The following is a 5,184-nucleotide window of genomic DNA, read 5'->3' as shown; positions in this document are numbered from 1 at the left end:
CCTTCCCTGACCTTCCCTTCCTTCCCTTCCCTTCCCTTCCCTTCCCTTCCCTTCCCTTCCCTTCCCTCTTTCTTTCCTTTCTTTCTCTCTCTCCCCCTCCTCCACCCCCTTCCTTCGGTCCCTTCTCCCTCTCTCCCTCTCCCCGCCTCCCCTCCTTTCATTGTCAAGAGTTGAACTATTCCCCAGTCAGATACTGTAAATGACCTAGGCATATTAGCTTTCTTCCTAATTATTCTTTATTTAAACATAGCAATTGTCAAGCTTTGGTTCATTTGCATTTGAACAGTGATAACTGTTGTTTAAGGCATATATGATTAGTAGAAGGAAAGGTAATTGTCCCCCCTACAAAATCTTATGACAAATAAAGTATTTCACTTAAGAGAGCCAAAGTAATCTATTTCCAGATTTTCTCTTTTGAGGATCCCCACGGCAATATTTAGATTGATGCCCAAGCTCAGCAAGGACACCAAATGCAGGCACAACTGAACAGGATGCATGCAACTGAAGTAAAGATTTGTAGTCATTATCTCATCCAAAAAGCCATGGTGAATTCAATGCAGTTACCTTAATTAACAAGGATTAGATCGCCATTGAATCAAAAGCCCATTCATAATTGGGTCCGAAGGGACAGCAGTAAGAGCTAGCAGTAGATAATTAAGATAGACATGACAAACATTTTAACATTTTACCTGAAATAAAAAAAAAATCCTAGCTACGCTGAAGCACGTTTGATGAAGTACACAGGATTTGATTGCAGCCAGTGACAATTATGAACTCTTGTGGTATTTTATTCAATATGAATTTTATATAGTCTACATATTTTCAATGGTCAACATACTGTAATTTTATGTAATTTTGTAAAGCCTTCAAATGAAGGAACTCTCTAAAGCCTGAAATGCTTAAAGGTGCTTTTTTCTTCTTAAGCATATATTTGCTTGTGTGTGTGTGTCCAGAGACACATGCTCAGAAAGCAGGAAGCTAGAGGTGCTTGGATGTATGTATGTATGTAGAAGTACATATATACATACACACACACACATACACAGAGAGACCTGCTGACATGGAAAATTATTTTTGTAGAACATATACTACAGATTAATAAAGACACATTGAGATTCTGTCTTTGTGAACCTGCAGCGTGGGCCTATATGCAAACCAGAGCCATAATATAAAATGATGTGGAAATAACTTGCATGTTTAGTCTGTTGTTAACTGCACAGAAAAATTCTTATGAGTCTGCCATTGCTATTTCACTTTTAAACATGGCTGTGTAAAGAAAACACAATTTTAATAAATAAAACCAGTAAAATTCATGGCTGGGTTGTGTTTTATCACTACTGATGAGAGCTTTGAAAGCAGAGGTGGTAGCAGAGGAAGTAAAAAGTCTTTTTAGTCACAGAATAACACATCTGCTAGAGAAAGCTGCACTATGAATCTCCTTTTGTGTTGACATCATAGATACATGCCCGTGCATCCACAATAATATAATAGATGCTCTCCTATGCGGTTCTTTTTATCTCAGTTCTCTTTTTCAATTTGGTAAATTCCACTGGCAAAAGATTATGCTGAATACAATGACAGTGGTTTTCTTCACAACTGGCCAGAATATGTAAATATGTCTCCTGTGTAAAAAGTAAAAGTAAGTTAAAATCTTGGGCTTGTTTTGTTCTTTAAGCACACCAAGAACCTGAACTTAAAACATAGTGTCATTAAATGTACAAAGCTCGTTTGCAGCCACATTGTTCAGTATTCTGAAGTCAATTGACTGTACTTACATGACTTTTTTGCCATGGCTATGGATATTAAAAGAATATTCTTTTAAAAGTGAACATGCACGGTGTAGTTGAGATTGGCCATAGAGTAGAAATTAAGTTGTTGACACTCTTGCAACTTTTCAGCCATGTATTGTGAGTTCAAAATAGCATGTAAGAAACTCTTCTTAAATTGATGAGATGTATAACAATAAATTGTCTTATCCTAGGCATCTAATCAAATAGCTGTTCTATAGATTACTTCTCACTATAGCAGTGAAGGAGGATTATATGTGGACATGTTGCTTTGCTAAATGCAAATCAAAATCTTTGGAAAGTAGGACATTATTTGAGGGTAAAAAAGAGAGACAAAACCTCAGTAGTCAATAGTATTTCAATTTCAAATAAAAAATAAAAAATAAGTTAACACTGAATATATTTTTCTTTTCCCTCTCAGGAGTATATTTTAAGACAAGTTGCGTCAATGTATCTCAAGCTTGGATGGCCAATGAATAATTTAAACAAATCGCTTGTTCAAGCATCCTACCAACATGAGTACTGTTATTTATTTTTTTCATTATTGTTTGTTTGCAGGATATAGTTGTAATAATGCACTCTCCTAAAATTTGGTTTCATCTTTAGCATGTCATACTTTCCTAGCTTTGTCTTCCTTCTGTTTTTCCTTTCTGGGTTAGAGGGAGAGGAGGAAGATGCTGTGGGATGAATTCCTCTTTCCTGAGTTTGGAGAACATGTTTTCCTAAGCCTTAATTTACAATTTGACTGCACTGGATATTTAAGAACTTGGACTAATGTGACCACAGAGGTCAGGAAGAGTGCATAAGTGTAAATAGGGGCTGGTTTTGGTTCACAACCTTTCTTTAGTTGTTGCAGCAGCTGTAGGCAATAAGTTGACACTGAGATTTGTATAGCTAGATTATCTTTGATATGTTGTCCAACTATCAGCTGCTGCCACTGTTATGAGAAATAACTTGTTGTAAACATTCCAACACATTTATTAATGCAGCCTTATTGCTTTTTTTAATTTGGACAGAGAGTTACGTCGGGAAGTCATCATGTTGGCCTGCAGCTTTGGTAACAAACACTGTCACCAGCAGGCTGCAACGTTAATCTCGGATTGGATTTCTAGCAATAGGAACCGGTAAGTGGAACTGAAACGTGTATTTCCCATTTCTCCTGCTCAGAGGCAATACAGCTGGCATGCTCTTCCTCTCCTGCCCGCCCCCATCCGCAGTGCCCCGTTCTGCAGAGTGGTATGGGAGGAAGCAGAGGTCGCTGGCTGTTATTTAAAAATGTCTCTGGGGCTTCAGAATGAATTATTTGACTTTGTGTGTATGAGCGGGTGGAGGGGACACCGAGGTAGGCTCTGGCCACTCCTGATAAATTGCTGTCGGATAATTAAATGCTAGAAGGCGAGAAGATGGGTTTTAAGGAGGGGATTAAAGGAAGAAAGATGAGCGAACACCGCATTGGCAGACAAACAGGGAGCCTCTGTCGGGGCAAGAGAGGAGGGTGCTAAGTGATTAAAGAAGTGAGAGAGGTTAGAGGCAGAAGGACTGAGCAGTAAGAAAGGAGTCGAAACAATGTTTTTGAGGGAAATGTTATGAAGTACTTAAGGGCGAAGACTTGGAAACTAATGTTATTCAGGAATACATGGAAAAGCTCATGTAGTGTTTCGGACAGGGGATAATATGATAGCTGATGTGTTGAGCATTAGCAGCACTGTAGTGGTTTGACAGCAAATATGTAAGTTAGGCTGTCCAGACACAGGTTTACTCAGCTGTGGCAAGGGAACACGGGCCGTGGATGGTGTATGAAGTTTATCTTTTAAAGGCAAGTGTCTAAGAAACGTTAAATTACTGAAAATACAAATATTTAAGTATGTAGTGATCTATGGACAATAAGTACAGAGTATAGGTTAAGACCACGACTTCTTGAGAAAGGATGATGGATTTTCTGATTATGTGGAATATGGGTGTAGAAGTATTTGCGTAAGTACATCACATGGTATTTTGGTTTAAAGGAAAATATTTTACTTTCAAGTAACAAAGAAAAAGAGAAGAGAAAGAGTCTTACATTTTTAGTCCCAATCTTGTATTAGCTCTGCAAGAGGATCAGATCTCTATAGACATATAGGCATGTAGGATTTTTCAGACACCTTGGGCCAATCAGGTGTTTGTTTGCAATTACAGTATGTCTGTCTGCCTTTGTAATCTTTGAAAATCCTTTACAGGCATACCCAGTTGTATAAGTACCTGAGTGTCTTTTAAAACCAGCCATGATCTGAGCATTAATGGAAACTGCATTCCTATATGACTTTGAAACTTCTGAAAAAAAATTATCTTGAAACTGAGACTATATACCTTTAAATAAGATGTGTGTGAGGGGGAGGGTTTTCTTGTGTAAGATGATACCAGATATATTTACTATGAAATATATACCCCAGGGTTTTATATAAATTCTTATTGTCAGCAGCAACAATCAGTATGAAACTATTCAAAGAGGAGATTAAAGAGAAAGAATCATTGGAAACAATCTGCAAAAGTAATTTACTTAGATATTCATTTGCAAAATTAGTTAATCAAACCTAACACCATCTATTAGCATGCACAGCAGTAGATTATGAGGTGTTAAAAAGCTGTCACCCTGCAAAGCTTTCTCCTACCCTGTGTCTTCATCCTTTCTAACAGGACTGAAGAAGGAGACATCAGGAAAAAAACAAAACAAAACAAAAAGCTTGTTGCTTTACCAAGAATAGCAAGAGAGGAAAGGACTAAATTTAAGGATCCATCTGAAGATTCCTCTTAGCCTTTCTATGGGGCCATTCTTGGGAGCACAAGATTGTGTCTGCCAGCATATGATGAGTATTATGATAAAAGCATCACAGCAGGGCAGAGGAAGAGAACAGCTACTAAGTTAAAGCAGTGCATTTCTCCAAAGGAACTGCACAGTTTTGAAAAACAGCTGCAACAAATAATGTAATTACAGAATACAGATTGACAGTCAGCTGATAAAGAGGGGTACAACTTGCAAAGAAGACAGAGACATGTTTTTATTTATTTCTTAAGATTATAGGATTTTTTCAGTTCCCCACCCCAGAATTTACCAGTTGCTATTCTCAGAGCAGTCTCACATACTGAACGTAACTAACGCATGAGCAGACTCATTTCATATCTACTTACATTGAAGAGACATTGCAAAGGCTACTAGTAATAGCACCTCGGTAGACATAAAATCAACTTGTGTTTCACAGTAACATTTGTAGGGGTCTGTCAACATTCTCTGAGGAACGTTCAGATTCTTGCTTGTGGTTTAACCTCAGCAGGCAGCTGAGCACCACACAGCCGCTCGCTCACTCCCCCCTGCCCCGGTGGGATGGGGGAGAGAATTGGAAGAGCAAAGTGAGAAAACCTC

The 5,184-nt window shown here is 38.2% G+C and overlaps 1 protein-coding gene across 1 annotated transcript in view; it reads left to right on the top strand.

Annotated features, from left to right (window-relative positions):
- TRHDE (thyrotropin releasing hormone degrading enzyme) overlaps positions 1 to 5,184 on the top strand; it is a gene marked incomplete at its 5' end in the record, with an annotated part of 227,475 nt that overhangs the window by 201,693 nt on the left and 20,598 nt on the right. Inside the window, 2 exons of the mRNA XM_009273209.2 lie at positions 2,209 to 2,306; positions 2,804 to 2,911. Coding sequence (XP_009271484.2) covers positions 2,209 to 2,306; positions 2,804 to 2,911 — 206 coding nt within the window. The remainder of the gene's footprint in view (positions 1 to 2,208; positions 2,307 to 2,803; positions 2,912 to 5,184) is intronic.

The sequence above is a fragment of the Aptenodytes forsteri genome, unplaced genomic scaffold (assembly GCF_000699145.1).
Source record: "Aptenodytes forsteri isolate BGI_AS27 unplaced genomic scaffold, ASM69914v1 Scaffold366, whole genome shotgun sequence".
Classification (NCBI taxonomy): domain Eukaryota; kingdom Metazoa; phylum Chordata; class Aves; order Sphenisciformes; family Spheniscidae; genus Aptenodytes; species Aptenodytes forsteri.
This window is presented reverse-complemented; position numbering and strand designations above follow the sequence as displayed.